The 24662-nt window shown below is 36.3% G+C and overlaps 3 protein-coding genes across 3 annotated transcripts; 2 read left to right on the plus strand and 1 right to left on the minus strand.

Moving 5' to 3' along the window:
* The first annotated feature begins 9441 nt into the window (after positions 1–9441).
* On the plus strand, positions 9442–10293 carry Lamtor4 (Late endosomal/lysosomal adaptor, MAPK and MTOR activator 4). Its single transcript, XM_089636690.1, has 2 exons — positions 9442–9701; positions 10125–10293. Exons 1-2 carry the CDS (start codon positions 9568–9570, stop codon positions 10291–10293), a joined length of 303 nt encoding a protein of 100 aa, XP_089492816.1. The 5' UTR covers positions 9442–9567.
* A 42-nt stretch (positions 10294–10335) lies between these two features.
* LOC149420407 (man(5)GlcNAc(2)-PP-dolichol translocation protein RFT1) lies at positions 10336–12084 on the plus strand. The gene has a single exon (XM_089636687.1). The coding sequence runs from the start codon at positions 10336–10338 to the stop codon at positions 12019–12021; it is 1686 nt and encodes a 561-aa protein (XP_089492813.1). The 3' UTR covers positions 12022–12084.
* A 144-nt stretch (positions 12085–12228) lies between these two features.
* Slbp (Stem-loop binding protein) lies at positions 12229–23481 on the minus strand. Its single transcript, XM_089636689.1, has 5 exons — positions 23149–23481; positions 21898–22102; positions 19910–20180; positions 19053–19187; positions 12229–16875 (listed from the first exon to the last, which is right to left on the minus strand). The coding sequence occupies exons 1-5, from the start codon at positions 23170–23172 to the stop codon at positions 16713–16715; spliced, it is 798 nt and encodes a 265-aa protein (XP_089492815.1). The 5' UTR covers positions 23173–23481; the 3' UTR covers positions 12229–16712.
* Positions 23482–24662: the final 1181 nt, after the last annotated feature.

A 24662-nucleotide genomic window follows, 5' to 3' on the forward strand; every position in this document is an offset into this window, starting at 1 on the left:
GTCAGCGGCAGTTATTTTGTTCTCGGAAGATTATTTCAATTTATATTTGTGTTTCAGGCTAATAATTATTGCTTATAATAATTTGTTTAACCTTTGCGCTTTGCATAAAACCTTGTCTTGTAAACACAATAAAAACTTAAAATAGGTACTATGAAAGCAGTTACAGAGCAATTTATACCTAGTAACTTATAATAAACACGAAAAGTTTGTATTTAACGAACATTTATTACGCAGATTGGGTGTTATAAAGAACATAGTTAAAGTTTGATAAGTGTATTATTGTAATTTAATAACCTAGTTAAAGTAAGTTCTTAACTTAATTATTTTAGCTGCAGAAGGTACACCGGGGACAGAATAAAAGCATCTTGTCTAACTCTCAAACCTTCAAGCCTCTCAAAAAAGGACATTACTAGACAAAACTTTTCAATTTGTGAGGCGGGTATGGGTACCACTCAGTGGCGGCTCGTGACTTTAGGGTTACTAGAGTGCTAATATTACAAAAAATGGCGTCATTGATGTTGTTGTGGCTGAAAATATTTTTTATATTTTTTTCGAAAATTTAATTTTTGTATGAAAATTTTTAGGAAATCCGTGCGGCGCACGGTCAAACTGAAATTACCTGAAAATCTTCATAAAAAAAAAGAATTTTAGAAAAAAAAAATCGTTTTCAGCTACAACTTCGGAAATGCCATTTTTAATAATATTAGCACTCTAGTACACCCACAAGTCACGAGCCGCCACTGGTCACTACCACCCGGGAACCATTTATTGGATAACCAACACCCAATATTTATGCCAACACCTCTGACATAGGTCACTCCAAGTGGTTCGCTACGTTTGGTGACTTGGCAGGGATGCCCGGGCTCATGGAGTCAGGTATGTCTAGCTAGGTCATGGCGGCGGATGCGTTTGCGATGCGATCACTAGATTCCTACCCACCCCTCATACCTTTTCCTTCCTAGAACTTCCTCTCCGTCCTTTTTTTTATTTTCCATAAAAAGACCCACCCCACAGCATCCCTAAAGAAGACATAGGCCCCGAAGGATTTTTTTCCTCGGGGCCTCCTGTGTCGAGCTAATGTAAAAAAAAACAAACAAACATCATATTTCTTTAGAGTTTAGAGGCTCTGTAAAATTTCTTCAATATAAAAGTATTTTTTATCTTTTTTACTATATTGCGTAGATTTTTTTTTTTTTTTTTTTTTTTATTTATTCACATTTAAACCCGCTAAACTACTTATGTAGTTTGTCAGCAGGGACATATAGACAACATTTATACATTCATAAGATACAATTTGAACGGTACATAATTACATAAATTGGTTACATTGCAGAAAAGTTTAAATAGTAGCATAAAAGCCTTATATAATAAGCAAGTAAAAATAAATGTATGAACAAATTAGTATTATCAACAAGTACATCAATAGTTTCATAAATAGAGGTAGGTAGTCAGGTATTACAAAATAATTGTTTTTCCATTTTCTAAGAATATGAATTCCATTTCAGGGGCATCAGTATAGATCATTATTATCCAATAACCATTTCCTTAGATTATATTTAACATTAGCAGTATACATGTTATTATTTTTAATTGTCATTGGTAATAAGTTAAACATTTTGGGTACTATATAGTTTAAAGTTCTTTCACCATATTTATTAGTACATTTCGGAACTACCAGTCCTTCATTTTGAGTGAATCTTGTGTTATGTTTATGGCAAACTCTTTCCCTATACAATGAATCAGACAATATAACATGTTGACTTACAATATTATAAAACAATAATCCTCTGACAGGTAAAATATTCAGAGACTTGTACATTAATTTAATGTTACTTCTGTGTTGATTGTCATATTTATGGATTAACAATTTTATAATGGAGTTTTGTAATGTTTGTATATAGCTTACATTAGTTTTACAAGAATGTCCCCAAGAAGTAATTCCATAACGTATAGTGGATTCAGCCAGAGATAAGTAGATTAACTTTAAAGTACTTATAGGCACGAAATATTTTATTTTATATTTTATTTTATAAATCCTACCCACAATAGCTCGTAGACGTTTACAAACATTAGCAATTTGTACATCCCATTTCATGTAGCAGTCAATAGTAACACCCAAATATACATAACTTTTGACAAAATCAATGGTTTCACATGAACAGGGCTGTGCAACATTTTTATGTATGCAGGCAAATGTGTGTGTATATAATGAAGGAATTACATTACATCTGGCGTGTGGAGATCTGATGTGCATAATTTTAGTTTTTTTGGCGTTTATAAAGAGGCCTGCATCATGCGACCATTTCAGTAGGGCAATAAAATCATGTTGCATAAGGTTCATTGCAGTAACCAGATGTGTTATTTGTTCGTCGTTGGAAAGATAAATAATTATTCTCATCATTTTGTCTCAAATATTTACATATGATTACATCGGTAAAATCCAAAAAAATATCAAGTGTATGATTACGGATTTGCGGGATTATTTCATTGACAGTTGAAAGACAAAAACTATTAATATTTTCTTACTAATTCCCTACACAAAAGGAACATGTTTTCTAAATATCGAACGTTTGTCATAATTTTCTTTCAATATCTGTTTGCCCTCGCCCTCCCTTGTTTCGTATGCTGGACCGGTAGAAAATTGGACCTTTTGAGGAGGACGAAATCGATATCGAACAATTAAATTTTCTCTCATACGCTGTCTTACTTTTGTACACTAAAAAAATAGCTTCCTGTCCTAGTAAAATGCTTAATTGTCCAAAACAACCGCGCTGTCAGAAAGCTCATCGAATTATTTCTTATCAATTGAGACCATGTATGTTCAAATACATTCGCAAGAACATAGGCACAACGTGAGATCTACGTGAAGTTTGCTCACTTGTGCTATCTTTGGTTAAATATGTTCAGCAATAATAATGGCACAATATATTATAATAAAACAAATAAAAAAACTTTTTTCCACTTTAATTTTATTGACCGTAACCGGTTTCAGCTCGTTAAAGCCATCTTCGAACTGGTACAGATTATTCTTAGTCTACGGTTTATATACATAACATATGTGGGAGGGAGAGAGGGGTGGTCTACGAGGGTTTTAATCAATTATATTAATTACATTTGTTACTAAGTCGTTTTAGATAGACAATAAAATTAGGTCATTAATAATTCATATTACTTGTAAGGTTTTTCCCTGAACAATATTGAAGTTAGCTACAAACCCAAGGCAAATTACCAAAATAATTAGAAATTCGACAATTAGAATTCCACCATGAAATGTCAGTTTAAAAAATAGAAATATTAAATAATGGCACAATGATCATTGTGCCACTGGTTTTTAGATAATTCGAGTAAAATATTATAATATAACAAAGACATACTCACTTTTAAGGCCACAATAATATTTTTGAGAATTATGCCATTATAATAGAGGATAAAAAGATATCCAGGAACATTTCTGAATACTTAACTCAAAAATGTAATTTTTTGACTTGTGCCACTGTTATCGTTTAAGTGCGAATTAATCAATCTCAAACTTATGTTGGACTCTCTCAATTTTTATTTGGTGCATCTTGTTGAATTAAACTCTAGATTGCTTCTTACCAACCCATTGAATAAAGGAATTCATAAATTTAAAATCTTTTACCGTATTCAAAACAAACCCCAAACATCTCACGGCCTTGATAGTTATTTCATGTATATGTGGAACAAAAGTAAATTTACTGTCAAAAATAATACCAAGGTTCTTTTTTTTGCTCGAACCTTTTTATAAAAATGCTGTTTAACGTAGAGAGGGATTTTGATTAGGGGAAAAGTTATCGTTTGACATTTTTCAATATTTAGGAATAGTTCATTACGGGTGCACCACTCTTGTCAAATCACAAGATTAAACTGTTATACATTACAGTCATTGCGATTAGTAAGAGTTTTGTAAATTTTAAGATCATCAGTAAATAGTAGTATCATAACTCTATCAAAAACGGTAGTTGTGTCATTGATAAACAAGGAAAACAATACTGGTCCCAAATGTGACGCCTGTTGAACGCCGGTGAAGATTTGAAACTGGTGTGAATAGTGTGATTGAGTTTAACCGATCTTTTTCTTTTGTGTAGATGCTGGCTTACCGAGCCTACAACACATCTCGAACGCCCGAAAGCAGATCAGCATACAACAAATCGGCAAAGGAATGCAAGAGAATCAGTAATAGGTTAAAATTCGAACACGACCTGCAGATCAGCAAAAAGCTGGCTGCCTGCCCGCATGGCAGCAGAGCATTCTGGTCGCTTGCGGGCTCAATAGGTCGAAATTTTTGCAAACCCAGTTTGCCACCTCTTACCAGGTCTGACGGCTCACTAGCAAACACCGCCACCGAAAAGGCTAACCTATTAGGGAAAATGTTTGCGGAAAACTCGACCCTCGACGACAGGGGTGCTGTTCCGCCGTCGGTTCCTCACTGCGGCTTCTATATGAAAAAGCTGAGGATCCGGCATCGGGATGTACTCCACGTCATACGGGGGCTCGATGTTAACAAAACTAGTGGACCTGATGGAATACCTGCCCTGGTATTGCAGAGGTGTGTTGCGGAAATAGTTCCAGTTTTGACAAAGCTCTTCAAAATGTCCCTGAAGTGTGGCACTGTGCCCTCTGGTTAGAAAAAAGCGGTAATTCACCCTATTCCCAAGAAAGGTGACCGCTCCAACCCGGCCAACTACCGCCCCATAGCGATCACATCAGTTCTGTCCAAAGTGATGGAAGGTGTGATCAACGACAAACTGCCTACATACCTCGAGAAGAACAAAATTATCAACGACCGTCAATACCACAGACATAGGAATTAATAGACGAGAAGATAATGGCGAGGGGTAAAATCAACTGTTGAAGAACGAAGGGAGTGAAGCTGACTGTGATTCGTCAATAAATCAATCTGACAGTAAATAGGCATCTCGCATTATAATATCACCATTTACTTCTTAAAAGTAAAATCTGCTTTTAAATGAATAGACATTTTTACATGGGAGCGCAAATTACTCGCCACGTTATGAACAAATTTGCGAAGTCCAAATTCGGCAAAAAAATTCGGTTCTATTTTCAGAGTCGAATATTTCGTTTAAGTATTTAGTTAAGACACTTTTATAAATGTTCATAATTTACTTCCCAGCAACCAACCAGCTTTGTGTTTCGCGTCTAGACGTTTCTCGATGTGATAGTAACAACTGATTCATTATTATACGATGTGAATATGCTTAAAATAAAGTAAAATAATGCTTATATATGGAATGTAATACGAAAATTGGGTTTATTCTCTTTTTCACATCTATTTTTACAAGTTTTCATAGTACAAGTCAACATTTTGCCGTGTTATTTCGTAAAATGAACCGATGATGCCTCGACCATAGTTCGCACAAGAATGATGACGTCACGTTTTCAAATTTCACTTGAGGCCATACGCGAGCACAGCCGGCTCCAATGGAACCGGTATGGGGAGTGGGGATAATACGCTTTTAATCACTTAGGGCAGGTCTACTAATATTCATATGTCTATGGTCAATACGGATTCCGGCGGAACCGCTCGTGCGGTGATCTTCTAGCGTATGTGACGCATGTTTGGGGGCGGTGCCTGGAACGTCACGGTGAGACCCAAACGGTCGCACTTGACATATCCAAGGTCTTTGACCGGGTCTGGCACCGAGGACTTGTCAACAAATTGCATTCTTACGGACTTCCCGCATCCCTGTGTACGTGGATTGCTGACTTTTTAAGGGATATGTCGATTCAGGCGGTTGCTGACGGTTTCACCTCTTCCTCGCACTCCATAAATGCTGGCGTCCCACAGGGATCGGTTCTGTCTCCGACTTTGTTTTTGTTGCACATCAATGACCTTTTGACATGTGCACCGATTCATTGCTACGCGGATGACAGTACAGTTCATGATAGCTTTTTGTTTGACAAGCCCCCAAAGGGCACACAAACTCCAACGGCTCGGAGGGCTTTGAAGCAGAGAATGGACGGTTATCTCGAGAGTATTTCCTCCTGGGGTAAAAATAATCACGTCGAATTTAATGTTTCAAAGACCCAATCCTGTCTGATTACGTCTAAAAGGGATCCAAATGATAATCTAGTCTCCTTCAACGGAAGCAATCTTCCGAACAGGCCTTCCATTGATATGCTTGGTGTAACTATAAGTGACCAGCTCAGGTACGGGGGCTCCATCGAAGCCAGAGTAAAGTTGGCCTCTCAGAAGCTGGGCATACTGTACAGGGCCCGCAGATACTTTAATAGTACACAACTGCTCACCCTGTACAAATCGCAAGTGCGCCCTACTGTCGAATTTGGCAGCCATCTCTGGTCGGAGCCCCAAAATACCTGAAAAAAACCCTTGACTCTGTGCAGAAACGGGCGGTCCGTTTGATAGATTCCCCAATCTTAACAAACGGACTGCAATCTTTAGAGCACAGGCGTCAGGTATGTATGCTGTCTTTGTTCTATCGGTATTACAATGGAAGATGCTCTGAGGAACTAGCGTCATTGATCCCTTCGGCACCGGTGCGTAGTCGGGATACACGCCAAACGCGCGCCAACATTTTTACACAGTTGACACTTGTCACATGAGAACGGGTCGCTTCTACGATTCGTTCTTAAGTTCAACAGCTCGGCTGTGGAACGAACTGCCGGCCTCTGTGTTTCCTCCCTCCTACAACATGGGACTCTTCAAGACCCATGTTCACTCCTTCCTCTCCACAAAAAGACCCTCTACACAGCATCCCCAAAGATGACATAGGCCCTGAGGGAAATTATTTTCTTCAGGGCCTCCTGTGTGGAGTAAATATAAAAAAAAAATAAAAAAACTTTTAAACCGTCTCAAAATATTCCCGGCTATTCCAAGAGTTCTTAATTTATGTATCAGAATTTTATGTGAGACTTTTACAAAAACCTTAAAAGTCAGTGTACAACTACGTCTATTTGAAGACGCTTGTTCATAGTATTAAATAAATTTTCTTGATAAATCATAAACTTTGTTAGGGTAGATCTATTTACCATGAAACCATGTTGTCGATGACAGATTATTTAAAAGATCACCTAGCAAATGCGACATGTTATCCGTTACCTGAATGAAACAAATACCAAAATTTAAATAAAGGTTCCCTCTTTTTGAATATTTCTTTCTGCCGACCTAACATTTGCGGTTAACCTGTGAATTCATTGGATAAGTTAAGCTCGGGGGATGAAAATGTGTGTAACAATTGCGTAAAAAGTTTTTTTCAGAACCTCTAAAAATGGCTTAAAGTTAGATTATATCCTTTAATTCTAATTACAGGAGAGTTATAAAAATATCCAGTGTTACAAAATCAACGATGTCCAAATCACCTATTATTTTTAATGTTTTACAATGCACTTAAAAATTACTTAAAAAAATAAAAACAGTATTTTAATATGCGAAAAGTCTTCCATAAAATTAAATTTATTTTCTAACAGCCTAAATCAACTTAAGATGGCTGGATATCCCAGTGGTTAGTGGTTGATGGGGTAGAATTAATATTCGTAAAAACCCTAATAATATTGGCCAAGTACGCTATCCAAACTGGCTAATTTATCTTGAATATTTTCACGTCTATCAATACTAGCAGTAACAACATTTCCTTTGAGGTTTTTTTTATACATAAATACATAAAAAGGTGTTCATCAGACATTAATTTTCAGTAGGCGAACTTCTTAGAATTTCCGAATATTGTTATCTGTTGAAGGCGGTTAAATGTGCAAAACACTGATATATCATATACCGTTGGTCACAGGAGACCATACTGACTATTTATTTTTATTTTTTCGATCTGTTATAACTTTGTAAAGCAACAAATTGCCGAGTGGTGTCCCGTCCAGAGCTATGCCGCGTGTCGCGCCAGTCGTGCCGCGTCTACCCACTATTTTTGATGACCAAGGAGGATAAAGGCAATCAATGTTATATATCTAAAGCTAATTAAACTTCGGAAATAGTTTAGTTGAAACAATTTTTCGTTTTCCTTCAATAAAAAAAATTAAAAAATTTTAATTTTGTTTTTAAATTAAATATATTTTAGTTAACGATAATCTAGTTATTATTTGGTAAACTATTGTAGTTTTATTTTACATTATTTTTAGGCAATTTTATGAGAAGTTAATTTCTTGAAATAATTTTCTAATATATATGTTTTATGGCTAAGGGATACAATGGTCTTGGTAGACCCTTTAATATGAGTTTTTGGTGGTGCACAGGGGTGAAGCAAGCGGGGGAGGAGGGGGACTTTTATTAATAAACAGTATGTTTGTTAATAACCCAGTCTGGAAACCTATGACAAAGCAAACTGCTACCGATACTGCTATTTTTACGGTAAAAAGAACCCTGGAATACTACAGGAATAAAAAGACAACCTCATATGCATGTTTCTTAGACCTGAGCAAGGCCTTCGACAGGGTTTCTCACCCTCTGCTATGGGCTAAACTCAGAGAAAGAGGCATATCATCGGAGGTCATACATATCCTCGACTTGTGGCAAAGACAGCAGGAAAACCTAGTAAGATGGAAGGATGATTTTTCCGAACCTTTCCTCCTAAAGAATGGCGTCAGACAGGGAGGATGCATGTCACCGATACTGTTCAATCTGTACATGGACGAACTCACCGAAAGGCTAAACAATGCAGGAGTATGCTGCCACATCGGAGGACAGTGTCTGAATAACGTCAGTTATGCGGACGATATGGTCCTGATGTCACCACCTATAAGGAGACTGCGCATTCTTCTGAAAATCTGTGAAGAGTATGCTGAAGAAACAAATATGTTATATAACCCCGCTAAAACGGCTCTATTGGTCATAAGACATGGGCAAGGCCCGAAAAATATTCCTCCAGCTACCTTGAACGGTGTGAACTTGAAGGTGACCGAAAGAACTAAATACCTTGGGCACATAATCACCTGTAATCTGATTTTTCTGTTTTCTTTTCTTTGTTATTCTGTTCTATCTTTTTGTTTTTGATTATATATTTTGTTGTATCTCTATATGGAATGTGTGGAACTGCACTAACCTCCCCACATACCGGAATAAACATTTTATTATTATTATTATTATATTATTATTATTTTGTGAAAATACTCCCTGCCGTGGGAAAATTTAAGAAAATTGTGAAAATTCTGCTTTCTCCTAATTTCTTCCAGTTACGGTCAATTTTTTGTCTAGATTGATTGGACTAAATGTTTCCCGATGAAAAAAAAAATGCTTGATTTAAAGTATAAAATTCAAAATTTTAAAGACTTTTGAATGTTATTGCTAAAAATATAGTTAATTTCAAAATTTAACCAAATCGTATTTTAAGATATTGGTTAAGTACTTTTAGCAACACTGAAGTCGACATTACACATTGCAGGTCGGCTTTTTAAATGAGTGCAGGCAATTGATTGGTTTATTTATGAGTGCAGGCAACATTTGAAAAGTGACGTTTCGAATGTGACAGTGATAATTTTAAAACTGCTTATTTGTATTCCCTGCATTCATTATGATCAAGGAGTTGTCTTAGTTCGAGAAGTTTGATCTGACGTTTCTAAATAATGGAGAAGATAAGTGATCAGGTGGGATATTTAGTTCTAACAGAAGACGGGGCCGTCATAGAATCGGGCGGCGAACTTGAAAATGACGAACGAGTAGCCAACATCATCATAGGACTCGTCACACTATCGAACAGGCGAGTAAAGTTATCAGTTGTCAATCTAAATAATTCATGAAACATTGATACGTGTTCCGATTGGTATGTTTTTTGAGGAACTTGCACCAATATTCTAGTAAATCTAGTAAATTTTTTGCATGTCGCTCAGTTCATAAAATCATTTGTCATCCAGTCCAAACTAATTTTCTGATTTCACAAACTCGAGCCATATAATATATAGTGTATTTATATACTGCACTCGGTATCAAATATTGATTTGTGTAATACATACTGAGAAGTGAATTGCCTTAGTGTCATTTTTTGTGTATTGTTATAATATTATGTAAACATGACTAATCGCACTTCATTTAAAATTTGAATTCGGTGTTATGGTCAGACTAATTATAAACCAAACGGTCAATAATATGATAATCTAGTCTCAATAATATGTGATATTTACAGAGTGGACCGAATCGCCTTCCCGACCAATGAATCCTTCAAGAAGATATCCATCACATACGACGACCATTGCTTTATCATCTGCATGTCCAACAAGAAAATCCACATCGTGAAGAAGATGCTCAGCGGTGCCTCAGATCACAGCAGCGACAGCATCGCAATAAACGCCTAAATAAATATCATATTATAACGTTAATTATTATAAAGTATCATAATGGCTCGAAACGTGTTACAGAGCAGTGTGGAGAATGCGTCGTTTAGCATAGTATTCCAAGTGTTGTTCCGGTGTTTGACATTTATCATCAACGCGTGGGTGTTGCGCCATGTAGGCCACGCGGTCATAGGCATCATGAATGTGCGCCTCCTGCTGCTGGAGTCCTCGGTGCTGTTCCTGAGTCGCGAACCCTTTCTGCGCGCCTGCCTCGGCCACAAGCATGGGCCCTCCTGGTCTTGGCCGCAGGTGCTCAACCAGATGTGGCTGTGTGTGCCCCTCAGCGTGCTGTTCTCCGCCCTATTCCTCTACATCTGGGTGCACGTGCTCTCGCTGGGACACCCCGAGTACGAGGCGCAGTACATCTTCGGCTGCTGGAGCGTGGCGCTCTCGTGTGTGGTGGAACTGACCTCCGCCAATATGGCGCTCGTAGCTCAGATATTCTGTTTTGTCAAACTTAGAGTAGCATTAGACACTATTCACCTTTTAATCAGGACATTCATTTTCCTTGCCATCTTAATTTACGACACAGACAAAGCTTTGATTGCGTTTTCCGTAGCGCAAGTTGCTAGTGCTATCACTATTACAGTGAGTTACTACTTATTTTTTTATTGGTATATCAAAAACATAAACATTTATAGAAAGACAAAAGATACCCAAAGGAAAGAAGGCAGGTGGGATTCCTATTTCCGAAACATGGAAGATTTTACCTTTACTTCTCTTTGGGATTTCCTTCCCAGGCGTCTCGGGCGGTTGAATCAGTCATTCGACAAGCAGCTCTGCACTCTGACGGTCAGCTTTGCCAAACAAGGATTTGTGAAACAACTGTTGACTGAGGGGGAAAAATATGTCATGTCTGTAAGCCCGGTCTTGTCGTTCAGCGAGCAAGCCACTTACGACGTCGTCAATAACCTGGGCAGCCTGGCGGCGCGATTTATATTTCGGCCTATCGAGGAAAGTGGATACTTTTACTTTACCCAAATGATCGACAGAAATGGCGATATTCAAAATCAGGAAAAGAAGAAAGTGTCGGAATCCTGCATCGTCCTTTCGCAACTGTGCCGTGTGGTGACATCCATCGGGCTAATTGTGTTGGTGTTCGGGCAGAGCTACGCGCGCACCCTCCTGCTGCTGTATGGAGGTGAGGGCTTCGTGGGCAGTGGATTGCCGGTGCTGCTGATGCGCTGCCACTGTCTCGCCGTCATATTGCTTGCCGTTAACGGAGTCACTGAATGCTACAGCTTCGCCACCATGACGAGTAAGCAACTGGATAGGTACAATTACCTAATGGTTTTCTTTTCCATAAGTTTCTTAGTTCTGTCTTACGTGCTCACCAATCTGCTAGGCCCCGTAGGCTTCATCCTGTCCAACTGCATTAACATGTTAGCGCGAATTCTGCACAGCACGTATTTCATCGCTGACAAGTTCAAGCTGACGGATTACCAGCCTCTGGAAGGGCTGCTGGTGGGGCGCCTCTTTGGCGGGGCTCTGTTGGTGGCGGGATTGGCGTGCAAGGCGTCAGAGCTGCGGGTGTCGGCGCACTCGCAGTTAGCGCACGTTCTGTTAGGGGGTGCGGTGCTGGTGGCAGTGCTCAGCGCCTGGGCATACGAGAACAGGCCTTTGCTAGATTTGTTGTACAAAAAGTATGTAGAAAAGAAGAATGACAATAAGGAAAACAAACGAGAATAGCCTTCTGGAAGATTTGTTTATTTTTTGTATTCTATTTTAAAATAAAGCTAGTTATACATTCTACTGAAGAGCTTTCATTATTAATACATCACCTTTTATAATTATATAATATTCACAACTATAATAATACAAGAAAAATATATTTCTTATAACCTACGTCATCCTGTATTCATATTAATAAGTTCCTTATTACATATGTCATAAAAGTTTGAGCTTTAGCCCCTCAGGTTTCTAGCATATTGACCATTACTTTTCTTAAAGATGCTATCAGAAGGTTGGAGAATTTGTGTGTACTTCCGCATTGATGAAATAAGCCTTTATTGTTAAAAATAAACATAATTTTTGTAATATTTAAATTTTAGTAATTTTTTAATAATTTTTGTAATATTTAAATTTGTCATCTCACTTTTTTATTATTTCATAAAAAAATAATTTATAAAAAAGTTAAAATAATTTTTTCTCAAATATCGGTGGGAACCTCACATTTTAATTGTTCCGTTGTTAACTTCTAGATTTGAATATAAAGTGTAGTATTTTCTCTTTCTAACATCGTTCAGATCATATTTCTCACGACAGCAAGGGAGACATGATTTCTATGAGATAAAAGTGCTTACCAAAAGCGAACAAATCGACTCTACGGTGATAGGTGTTTTTTTCGCAAAACCAATCAAATTAGCCTGATGGGTTTAACGCTAGATGTGGTTATAAACAAAAAGTAATTACATATTGGTCTAAGGATAGGAACAGCAATGTTGGTGAATTTATAAGTAGCCACAAGATATTCAAAACACTATACCTTATTTTTTAATGATAAACTAATGTTTATAAGATAAGGTTTTATGCATAGCATAAAGGATAACAAATAATTATAAGCAATAATTAGCCGCCCGTAATATTAGTTAAGCAAAAATATTTCACCAATAAATGAAGATATTATATGTCTCGACACCATCTAGTGAGAAATTTAGCACTAACAAAGCCTTTCCTACAAAAATAAATTTTGTTGTTTACAGGTGGAAAAAATATAATAAGCAGTAATTGTTGATTGAGATACTAGTGCATATTGAATTAGTTGGCGGGTTGGAAATGAGCCGACATAGCTCAGTGGTTTCAGAGCACCTGGTGGCATTTATTTTAACTCGGGAGATATTTTCAATTTGTATTGATATTTCGGGAGACTAATTATTCACTATGTACCTGTTCAAATTTTAGAACATAGGCACTATATTACATTTGGAATTACAAACACAGTGATAACCACAGACATATGAATATATTAGACTAGAAATTAAAGGTGAGGGGTAAAATCAACTGTTGAAGAACGAAGGGGGTAAAGCTGACTGTGATTCGTCAATAAATCAATCTGACAGTATATAGGCATCTCGCATTATAATATCACCATTTAGTTCTTAAAAGTAAAAATCTGCTTTTGAATGAATAGACATTTTTACATGGGAGCGCAAATTACTCGCCACGTTATGAACAAATTTGCGAAGTCCAAATTCGGCAAAAAAAAATTTCTTCTTTTTTCAGAGTCGAATATTTTGTTTACGTATTTAGTTAAGACACTTTTATAAGTGTTCATAATTTACTTCCCAGTAACAACGATGCGCACACTTGAGAATCGCTACATTCGACCAATGTTGGCTCGATGTGATAGTATATGTTTCTACAACTGATTCATATTATACGACGTGAATAAGCTTAAAATGATGCTTACATATGGAATGTAATACGACAATTGGGTTTATTCTCTTTTACACATATATATCACAAGCCACTATTTTGCCATGTTATTTCATAAAATGCCTCGACCATAGCTCGACGCTAGTTCGAACAAGAATGATGACGTCACATTCTCAAGATTCACGGGAAGCCATACGCGAGCCCAGCCGGCTCCAATGGAACCGGTATGGGGAGTGGGGAATAATACGCTTTTAATCACTTAGGGCAGGTCTACTAATATTCATATGTCTATGGTGATAACACAAACTGGCTGGCTCCAGAGAAAACTACATACATAATATGTATTAGGTATTCGCTGATAGTTTAAGAAATACATAAAAAATAATATTATTTAGGTTCCCAATTTTAAAGATTCCTTAAAAATATTTATTTTTAATTAAATATTCACATTTTTCATAATATATTGCCATAACATTTGTTGAATTTAATGAAGTATACGTTAATAAATTATATTGAATTATTTTTAAATTAGTAACAAAATGACAATATGCAATCGAATTTTTAACATGAACTTTCAAAATCTCAGTAAAATACAAAAATAGTTAATAAAAACTCCCACAAATAATCTAGATCCTTTCACAGCCTGCAATATGTTTAAATACCAGTTTTTATTTATTTTGTAATGTCTCGTAGCTAAGTGTTCCAACAACTCGAGCGATAGAGATTTCTGGGCAATCGGTTTTCTATTCGGCCGAGCTCATTACAAAAAATCATGCCAACAAATATGAAGGCGAAGCTTAGTGCTAAATCACTATTTTGATTAATCATAAAGAATTGTTGTACATTATGAATACCAAAAAATATGCTTTAGATAAATTGAAGGATTTTCCTATTTACCTTGAGTAGAATACAAATAAAAAATATAAATGTAAACTACTACAATTTTTTTGTTTTTCAATTAAAATGTATGAACGCATAAAGGAAACAACTTTTAAAAAATACAGTATTATAGCTAAGATTATCTGTGACAGTTTCACTTAATTAAATTTTTTGCTTTTGTATAAAATTATATACAAAATAAATAAAAACCAGTTTTGTGCTTGAAATCGAACATTTCTAGACTCCGTTTGTCAAGCGATTTTAATGCCTATTACCTACAATATAAGGTATACCAAGAATATACACATTTTTGGCTTGTAGCTTCCTCTTAATAGGGAAACATATGAACTGATGACTGCGGTTTAAAGTCACTTAATACACTTGGATTTCACCGTTTGTCCCATATATTAATTTATTATTGGGTTTTATAAAAAAAAATTTAAACTTATAATTCTTAAAATTCACCTACCCATATTTGGGTAGCTGTCGCTCAAGTGGTTAAGAGTAATTTAATATTAGTTTAAAACATACTAACTTTATAATGTGCCACCTGAAACCATATTTAAAAAATATGGCAATGTGGCAAAGTTAGTTACAAAAAAAAAGCAAAGCATCATTATTACAATACACCAGAAACCATAGCCTCGTTGTATAGGTATAGTATATACCTTGTTGTACACTCTCACAAGGGCATGCCGCTGATATATCCAGGGCCGGCCCTGTGCAGGCGCAATTGGAGCATCGCCCTTTGGGTTTTTACTAGTGCCAGGCGCCGTTTGGCTCAGGACCGGCCATGGATATATCCATTGTGACTTCTTCCACTTTCTCATAAACAACACACGTAACAGAAAGAAAGGTTAAAATAGAGCTCTCTCAGTAACAGGATGCACAGAAAGATTCCAGACCATATAGTCACGAATGTAGAAAATAATAATAGTCAATGTCTGAACATTCAAACTTGCAGCTAATGTGCAGAATTCACTGACGGACTGATCAGAAAAAAAAAATTCTTTACATTTCAGAATGAGTTTGTACGAGGTGAATTTCCAGAATATTTCTAAATTTCCCAACATTGTCTTGAGCATTTTGACTACAAAAAGTTTTTTTCCCTTAGACATACCATCACTGTAATATGAGATACTTGCCGCTTAAATGACCGAATGTCCGTGTTTGAATTCTGCGCACTAACAGGAAAGAACAAAATTCACATAAAATAATAGAAAAAAAAAACTAATGCTTTGGCATAAAAATACATAAATTTTTTAAATGAAAGTCAATGTAACAAAAAATTGTTTTAATTTTAATTACGACAGCACAACTTTTAATAATAAGCATTATCAAATTTGATAACTTGTTTGGAAATTGACACATTTCAAAACTAACCTTACCCGGCTACTGAGAGATTGACATTCCAAATAAAAACCAATGCTTTTTGCATCTCATAGTGTCAATACATCATTAAACATTATGTTCAGTTCAAAGGCACGATAGGTGCCGCAAGAATAACAATTTCACCATAGTAATTATTATTTTTAGGATAATATGAAAAGTAATGTTCTCATATAAATCACTTTATAAAAGAGTTTATGAGTCAAGTAACTTCTGTGCTAAGACCCGGTTTTATAATCCGCGGTACGGTAAAAATTGAGGGACATTTAGTCAAAACTGCATGTATTTTCAACTGTGTTCTGACATTTAAAAAGTTAACAGATGTTCCAATTTTTTAGTGACAGGCTTTTAGGGGGTGTGAAGTCAACAAAAATTAAAATAAATTCAGATGAATTTATTAAGAGGGTTTTTTCATGTAATTTATTGTTCTTCTTTTTTTGGGGCATACTTGGTTTTTACAGCCTCTACAGGCTGCACCCCCCTGGTGGTAACTCTGAACCAAAACATAGATTTTTAACTATCACTAGCTGTAACACAGTTGAAAAAGAGTCTTAGAGCTATGGTAAGCTCTCTTAAAAAAAGTGGTTCACTTATGATTAAGTGTTGAACGTGTATTGCTATTGTTTGTCTTGGTTTATGACAGTAAATTTTAACCACCAGATGAAACTGGGCCTTAGAGCTATGGTAAGCTCTCTTGAAAAGTGGTTCACTTATGGTTAAGTGCTGAATGTGTGTTGCTATTGTTTGTCTTGGTTTGTGTCGGCTTCCATCTTGTCAGAGTCGGGAGTGTCGTAGTTGTGCAGGGCTTTACGCCAGATGAGGATGAGGGCATCCCAGGAGCGTCGCGAATACTTCAGATGCTTGATCGGGGTCTTGGGATGCTCACGAGACCTCATATTCCTGCAAAATACACTATTAGTATAATGTTCACAAACAGTCCAAACGAACCAACCAACTATCTCTAAATACAGGGTTTTCCAATAAGAGGTGTTATTTTGATATTCAATTGTAAAAGATCAATGGTTTCGTTGCTTGTGTGGCAGTCTTGTTGAAAGTAGACGTTGTCCAGATCAATACCATCCAATTCCGGCCATAAAAAATCATTAATCATCTCTCGATAGCGCAATCCATTCACCGTAACTGTTGCTCCAGCCTCATTTTCGAAAAAGTAAGGTCCAATGACTCCGCCGGACCATAAACCGCACCAAACAGTCAGACGTTGAGGATAGAGAGACTTTTCAACAATAACTCTTGGGTTTTCCGAGCCCCCGATGCGACAATTTTGCTTGTTGACAAAGCCACCGAGGTGGAAATGGGCCTCATCACTCAAGATGATTTGCATTTGATTCACTCAAGTGAATTTTAATAATTTCAATGCGTTGTTGAAGCGTGTATCGTTCCATTTTTATTAATGGCATAGTTTCTACTTGTCAAATGTCAAAAAATGACAGCTTCAAAAGTAACAACTACCGAAATAGCGGGCTATTCAAAATAACACCTCTTATTGGAAAACCCTGTAGTATAAAACAAAGTCGCTATCCGCGTCTGTCTGTTTGTGCGCTTAGTTCTTCTAAACTGTGCAACGGATTTTGATGGGGTTTTTACTATCATTTAGACAATTACTTCGAGAAGATTTATATTCATAATACATGCATATTATAGAAAGTAGAGAAAAGTTGAGCAACGCCAGGTACATGTCAGCTAGTTATACAATATGGATAGAATCTCACTGAGGCTGCTAGCAGTACTATTAACAGGACACTGAGGTGAGACCCTCAGGCAGAGTGTGCTGTCCATATATGCACATCAAAAGCACTGCCTACCTTACGTTAGTCGTACAAAAATTTATTTTTGGGGTACTATGCCGTGTTGCGCTACCTCTTTCTATGGCCAACATTTCAGACAGCATCGTAATGCAGTCCAAATGGTTACAGCAGTAATAGCCGGTTTCAATTAAAATCATCAATCTCAAATCATATCTAAAATTTATTAAATAATTTTATTGCAAGAAATTAACTGAAACTTTCAATCGCAAGCCGTACCGACTGCACTAGGTATCAAAGGCAGAAACTAAGGACGGGTTGTTTCTGAGAATTTGAACAATTCTTCAAAGTTCGAAGTTAATTTTCAAGTTCTGTGAAAGTTCTTCGACATCAATTCGTCTATGGTGTCAATATCCCACAATAAGAGGAAGAAAGCTCAGATATCTAGTCATTTAAAAAAAAATTGATTTTTTTTTTTTATATTAACTCACACAGGAGGCCCTGAAGAAAATAATTTCCCTCAGGGCCTATGTCATCTTTGGGGATGCTGTGTGGAGGGTCTTTTTGTGGAGAGGAAGGAGTGAACATGGGTCTTGAAGAGTCCCATGTTGTAGGAGGGAGGAAACACAGAGGCCGGTAGTTCATTCCACAGCCGAGCTGTTGAACTTAAGAATGAATCGTAGAAGCGACAATATGTATTGAATACTGCTTGAATATGCAAGCAGTCACAACTTTAAGGAGCAAATGAGACTGTGGCATCATTGGGGTATGTTGTGAGGCTGAAGGTAGTGGGGAGGGGAAGGAGATGGAGAAGAAGAAGGTGGGGATGTACCTAGCCACCAAACACGGCTGAAGCCATTTCAAGCAACGTTTCAATTCTGAATGGTGGTCTTACACCAGATATCGAGAGTATCTTCTACACTGGAACGTGCCGTACATTATTTTAAATGAATAAATTGTGAAATAACACATATTAATCAATTGAAATGTACTTGCGCACACTGGGATTTGAACCTACGACCTATAGATTGCTAGTCGAGAGCTTAACACGGAGGCCTTAACCAGGAGAAATCGTTAAACACCCGAGGACAACCACGGTGAACTTCATTAAAGGGACTACATACTGTCAAGTAAATTATGTGAAACATGAGTAATAATAACATAATAAAATTAAAATGAAATTAGCTGCAGCTTGTGTGAAAAATCGCCGGTTCAATAACAAGGACCCCATTTGATTTCTAAGGCCCCGATTTGAATCATCCTTCATCACACGTAGTAATTTCCCTATTTGGTAAATTGAAGAATGTAACTTACTTTGGAATGAGTTTAATGTAGTTATCATAGCCAATGGTATTTTTGCCAAAGTCAATTTGCTTCTGTCTTCTCTGAAGCGTGGCCGGATCCTTCTCATATTCACGTCCCGAGCTGCTGCTGCCACCGGAACTCTTCCTGAGGACACACACAATACAATAGAAGGTTAGAGAATTTGTGTGTATTTCCGCTTTGTAATAAAATCCAAATAAATGGAATATTTCTGAACGTATCCGAATACTAAACACTGTTTTCGAAAGGTGATGAAATATAATTTTTGGAAAATAGTAGTATTAGTATTAGTAATCTTCAGTACGCCGTATAAGCTGTCAAAATGTTGATATTTGCGGCTGGCCGATAAGCGTGTGATGTCATGGTACATACAATGACTGTTAATTAACTAATTCTTCTTTTTAAAGATTTTCAATTCAAGTGCATTTTATATTGCTCTTCTCCTTTCCTTCTTGAGCCAACGTTTCAGACAGCCCTGCAGTGTCTTACAATAATAAATTATAATGTACCTATAAGTAAATACATCAAGTATTGAAGTAAGTGTTCTTCGAAACTGGGATCAAAAAGATATTTAAATGTTTTCTAACTTCGGTGTCTCAACATTCTTCAAATAAAAACTCCCGGGTCGACAAAACACTTTGGACTTTCATTTAGTGATAGATTATAATGAAGCTTGGATAGTTTTAATAGCAGGCGGAATGATTCTGTGACCTGGCCTTGGGCTAGCAATAACCACTTAAACTAATATCTTGAATAACACAAAGTGTAAAAATCTGGTTTCTTATTTTGCTTATAGCTTTCCCATTCAAGGTTTTCAATGCAAAATTAAGCATTAATATAATAGATACCTCTGTTTTTTTGCATTGGCAGTGTTCTTATTATCAAAATTGTCTTCCTCATCATCAGAATTATGCTGCGAGTCATTCCCGATCCTCTTGGCTATCCGACTCTCTGAGGGGGGGGAGGTGTTCCTCTCGGGTGGGGGTGGAGCAAGGTCTGGGGACAGCAACCCCATGAAGTCCGTGGGGGCATGTGGGAACTTCGAGGGGGAGGGGGACAGAGAGGGAGCCTGCTTCTCCGGCTTGTTCTCCGCATAAAAGTTTTTAATGCGGATGTACTCTGAAACAAACAAAGTAAAGTTGCAATATTAACTTAAATAAAATTAATCTTAAAACACTATATGCGGGTAGTTCGCGCGCTGGCGGCAACGCATAGCGGGCGAAAACAAAGGTTGCCTACGAAAAAATAGATTTTGCTTTAAATCGCTATAACTTCGAAAATAATGTACAAATTTGAATGAAATTTTCTACGTATCACCATATCAGCTATAGTAAAGTTGGTACCTTTCCAAAGATATTGGTATACAACATTCATATAGAAATATTGGATAGCAAAAGATAGATCTACCCTTCCCGCTGTCGAGCACCAGTAGATCGAACGGGTAGAACTACCTTTCACGCACAAAATGTGTTTAATAAATATGGAAATATCCACAACAATCAGCTTATTGAAATCAACATTAAAATTATCTTTTAATAAAAATTTCAATGGCTGTACATCACAAGAATATTCCTGAAACACACAAAAAAATGTACAATACAATCTATTGTACATTAAAATAGTAATATTTGCAGAATCGTGACAACTTGCGTGCTTGAATTTTATGAAGCTCAGGATTTGGATAAGTATACAGGGTGTCCGGAAACTCGTAGTACAAGCGGGAAACTGGTGAATCTACATCACATTTGGAGTCGATTTTGTAGTATATATTTTTTTTATTTGAGCTTTCGTTATCGAGTAAATCGAGTTTGAAGTTGATTGATTTTTTTTTTTTTTTTTTTTTTTTAATCAAATTCTTATAAATTATTACTGAAGATCAAAGTACCCAACTAATTAAAACTATTTGAAAGTAAAACAAATGAAGAAACTCGGATTTGAAGCATTATTTTGAAATCACCCTTCATTTAACCCGGTGTAATCATAAAATATTTCTGCTCTGCAGGGTTAAAACATCTGTTATTCAACCCTAAACACCAGAAAAAACTTTAACCCTAAAATAGCTGAAAAATATTTATTTTTGGTTTTTTTTTTTTTTTTTGAAAATGCTCAAATCAAAAAACTTTATGTTTTTTTGGGTTCCCAATGTGGTGTAGATTCTCCAGTTTCCCGCTTGTACTACGAGTTTCCGGACACCGTGTATATATTATAATATTTATATTTTAGCGTAAAATACCTGTGACATATTATTATTACAGATGACCTCAAAGGCATTAAGGAGATGGAGAAACAGATAAGGACCATTATCACAAAGAAATCCATTAGAGCAGGTATGCGTCAAGGCATTTTTACTTCTACAGCATAAATGTTTAAATAATACATGGTCCGTGTAAGTTCAATACTGCGCATGAGCCAATAATTTCAAAATTTTCAGTTGAACGGCAAAGGCGACATTGTTTGGTGCTTTCAAATAATGAAATTGACCGGTAGACTGATTGTGCTCGGTTAAAGTCAATACTGCGAATGAAATATCTCCAGTACATAAGCAAGCAAGAGCTTGTATATCCCTAGATAGTTTTTTGTCCCTCCTGAACATTTTTACAAATGGTTGTTCGACTATATTATAGTTTATGCAGTTTGCAGATTTCTATATATGTTAAACTTATGGGAAAACACTGCATCCCATTGACATAAACTCAAGGTTACCTAGAATAACGTCTATCTCTAAATCTTTTGGTTTACGAGTTACAGTGCTATGGAAATATTCCTGGAGAGACGAGTGCACTCTTTTCAAGAAGTTCTATGCTATGAGTTAGGGAAATGATCACATCATTATTACGTTTTGGAACAGCCGTGTCGCTCTCGTCGCTCTCCTGCTGAGTCTCGCTGGTCCAGTCATAGTTCTCTGGGAACTTGATATTGGCTACGGAGAGTCTCTTCTTCTCTTTCCTCTCGTCATCCCCCTTCTCGGGCCTGACTGCTGCGGGGGCCTTGGGCTGGTTTCCTGTGAGACGTCGATTCTGTCTCTGGCTAAATAAAGTGTCCTGAAAACGTAACATTTTACAGCTTATTTAGTTATACACAGGCGCGGCACTCCTAAAGTCATAATGTTCACTCGTACACCTATCCATCAACAGAATTAACCAACATTTTAAACCTCATCGTATTCCTACATTTTGATAAAATTATAAAATTACACACAATCTTTAAAAAGGTATGAAATTGGTAAGAGATAATTGGGGCCAACAGATACTACTTCCCGTGTGCCAGATATATCGTCCGAAGTGGATTCCATTCTGTGCAATAAAATACAATGTACAACGTACTTAAAACAAAACAATTCTTTTTTACTGTTCGTCTATCCTTTTCATAATTTTTTTTCCACTTATAACTTTAAATATATACTTTCTTCCTAACCTGTAACCATAAAAAAGATTGTAAATGGTACTTAACTGGATTATTTTATACTCAACATCTTAAATGCAAAACCCTTGGGATTTACGGAACCAATTTGAGATTGATATTGTTATTTTTACACTTAAAAAAGAACTTGAACTTGCGTGCGTTTTAAATGCGTTTCGGGAAGAGCTTTCTGGAAATGACACAGTATTTAGACATATTAAGTGGTGAATTGGTAACAAAAATATAAAATAATGAGTTTGGTATGTGTATGTTAGCACCACAATTTGCTGTAGTGTGTAGACAGCATAAAGCTGTACAATTAGAGGCGCAGAATTAAATTAGAGCATTGAGAGTGTTGGAGGTCAACTTGAGGTAAAAAAATGGAACCTATTTTTTCACTTCATGTCTCATCTAAATATCAAATATCTCATCAATGGTATACAGACATAATTAGGATTTTACGTTGAAAGAAAACAAGAAACCTAGCATTGTGGCCGAATGGATCACAAATGAAATATCGTTGGCCCGACAACTTTGGTGGTGACGTTAAAATAAGCAGAAAAACTTCGAAGTACATTTTTCACAAGTTTCACTATTAGCACGAATAAGCAAAACGTCATATTATTTCAAAACGTGCTCTCTTACAAAAATGCCAACGTCTTACAAAAGAAATATTTTTAAATCTTACCTGAGGCCTTCGAGAACTCGCCATAGTGAATTGAAGTACTCAAATGATAAAATTAAATTAAGGTATACGTAAATAAACGCAATTTACGAAAGATTCAAGGAAAGGAAAACATCAGGAATCCTTTGACGGCTTGACCACAGAAATAAAAACACTGGCGTATTACAAAGACGCAGCAAAAGTTCAGCTCTGAAAACTGTAATGGAAGTGAAGACTTTTGGTATTTTTCGAAAACAGAGTAAAGAAACTGAATATTTTAAATGAAAAACGAAAACCAACACACTTCTCACTGCATCACTGACACAACGGCAAACGTAAACGTCGGTAACGCGCCAAAAGTTTCTCAAAAGTTTATAGACAAACTACTAATTATAGATATAGATAATAAGATATAGATACCCATTATTAACCATTCTCTCTGGATACCCATAGATGTACCACTCTACTAACCATAGACATCAGGCATCAAAATATCTCAAAATAAATAAAAAAACATGTTTCAGGGGTGAAAACGCCATGTTTACCGTGTTTTCGGGGATAAAAAAAAAACATTTTAAAAAACCATCTTTTTCGAAAGCTTTTTTTTGAGAATTTTAATTAGAAAAAACAATACCTTATTGAATTATCCACAGTGCTTTATTAAAAAACAATAATTGGTAATAAATCGGAATATATTATATATATACAATTGCTCGGTTTAGGTAAAACAGATCAGTTAACATCTGCGTGATTTTATCTTGTTTTGCTCATTTGTTACCCGACAAAAATAACAAAATTTAGGCACGTTTGTTGTTACCGTAAATTAAAAAAAAAACATTTAGCAATAATTTGAGCATAAGATACATAACTCATACCGTCGCATTAATTCGTAGAATGCGTAACTCCCAAATGTAAAATTTTACAGGAGGCACAAAAAACCTCGTAGTGAAAAAAAATGAAAGACGGCTTATTCTTTTTATTTATGTTTCGAACATATAATATATTTGGAAATTTATTTTCAATCATTAAACTTTTGTAAGTTAAGGCTTTCTATTTCAAATCGGAGTTAGGAAGTTTACGTAAAAACCGAGAATGGAGATACGCATTTTACAAAAGATACATACTTTTCTGCGAACAGTTTTATGAACAACCTAGCGGAAAATTTGGGAGATAGGAATTTTACATTTACAAAATAAAACACAACAATTTATGTGTATGTCGAGGCAGTCTATTTAGATGCATTTTAATGATTTTAATGATGCGGAAGGTTATCGTTAAAGGAGTGGTAATCCTTTTCTAATGTCTGTTTTAAGTCTTGTAAATGCTGGTACTTTTCCTTCCTTAAGGGATTAAATCTGACTCTCAAGTGAAATCTTCAAACTCTGGAGATCATTACAGATTCGGCGACGGTTTTGTGCTGGGTGAGATCTACACTGACCGGGAGTAGTCGTGTCAGAGATGATCGTTAAGTGACGCTTGGAGTTGATGAAGGAGATTGTAGAAGAATTTGATCTGACATTGTCGATCACCCTTGTTGT

Source organism: Hesperophylax consimilis, chromosome 10, assembly GCF_061612785.1.
Source record: "Hesperophylax consimilis isolate HC1 chromosome 10, BYU_Hcon_1.0, whole genome shotgun sequence".
NCBI classification, from domain to species: Eukaryota; Metazoa; Arthropoda; class Insecta; order Trichoptera; family Limnephilidae; genus Hesperophylax; species Hesperophylax consimilis.

Excerpts from the sequence above, each read along its gene's own strand:
- Slbp (XM_089636689.1), bottom strand. The coding sequence starts at position 23,172 with ATGGCGAGTTCTCGAAGGCCTCAG. Across the intron at positions 19,188-19,909 it reads GCCAATGCAAAAAAACAGAG|GAAGAGTTCCGGTGGCAGCA; the intron begins GTATCTATTATA and ends GTGTGTCCTCAG. Across the intron at positions 16,876-19,052 it reads TACATTAAACTCATTCCAAA|GAATATGAGGTCTCGTGAGC; the intron begins GTAAGTTACATT and ends TGTATTTTGCAG.
- LOC149420407 (XM_089636687.1), top strand. The coding sequence starts at position 10,336 with ATGGCTCGAAACGTGTTACAGAGCAGTGTGGAGAATGCGTCGTTTAGC.
- Lamtor4 (XM_089636690.1), top strand. The coding sequence starts at position 9,568 with ATGGAGAAGATAAGTGATCAGGTGGGATATTTAGTTCTAACAGAAGAC. Across the intron at positions 9,702-10,124 it reads CTCGTCACACTATCGAACAG|AGTGGACCGAATCGCCTTCC; the intron begins GCGAGTAAAGTT and ends TGATATTTACAG.